Source organism: Podarcis raffonei, chromosome 7, assembly GCF_027172205.1.
Source record: "Podarcis raffonei isolate rPodRaf1 chromosome 7, rPodRaf1.pri, whole genome shotgun sequence".
NCBI lineage: Eukaryota > Metazoa > Chordata > Lepidosauria > Squamata > Lacertidae > Podarcis > Podarcis raffonei.
Genome location: NC_070608.1, coordinates 7,723,257 through 7,724,183, shown reverse-complemented (window position 1 = coordinate 7,724,183; position 927 = coordinate 7,723,257). Strand labels below are relative to the sequence as shown.

The following is a 927-nucleotide window of genomic DNA, read 5'->3' as shown; positions in this document are numbered from 1 at the left end:
ATGACCAGTTTCAACCTAACATCTTTGTCCCTTTCATACAATGAAACTACTTTTTCCAACAACAGCAACAGTAATGATGACACAAAATCGATTGTGTATTATGAATTAGAACTAAATGTTTTGTTTGTATTAATAATTATAATTTGCATTTTGGGGTGCTGGGGGACTGGAAATGTCATCTGGTTGCTTGGCTTCTGTATTAAGAGGAGTCCTTTTACCGTGTACATCCTGAACCTCGCCATTGCTGACTTTGGCTTACTCACAGTTGAATTGATTATAGAAGTAGTTTGGGCTGTAGGAGGTCTGAAGGAGAGCCTTCTGCATGTGTTCCTTGGTGATGTTTTCCAATTCATGTACAATGCCGGTCAGTTTCTGCTGACAGCTATCAGCCTTGACAGGTGTGTGTCTGTCCTGTTCCCACTTTGGTACCGATACCACCGGCCGCCATATTTGCCAACCGTTGTGTGTGCGTTAATATGGATGTTTTCCTTCCTTCTCCCTGGAATTCACTTCATTGTCTGCCTGACTTTTAAGGGAAAACAGGATCTCATAAAATACTATCAGTATACTTTTAATGGCTTCTTTTGCCTACCACTCATGACTATCTCTACCCTGATCCTGTTTATCAAGGTCTGCTTTAAATCACAACAACGAAAACGGGGGAAACTACTAATGGTTATCCTGCTTACTCTGTTCTTCTTCATCTTTTTTTCTTTTCCAATGAATGCCTATTACATGATCATTTATATTTTTCATTCACCAGCGCCCTATTCCTTACCTTATTGCTACTTAAGCACTGCTCTGAACAGCAGTGTGAACCCTTTGATATATTTCCTGATTGGGAGACAGAAAAGAGGCACGCCTAGGGAGAGCATGGAAGCCAGGCTCCAGAATGTTTTCAAAGAAGAAGAAAACTCTACAAAGTAA

At 40.5% G+C, this 927-nt stretch overlaps 1 protein-coding gene across 1 annotated transcript; it reads left to right on the top strand.

The window, feature by feature from the left end:
- Positions 1-927, top strand: LOC128417920 (mas-related G-protein coupled receptor member H-like). The gene has a single exon (XM_053397152.1). The coding sequence runs from the start codon at positions 1-3 to the stop codon at positions 925-927; it is 927 nt and encodes a 308-aa protein (XP_053253127.1).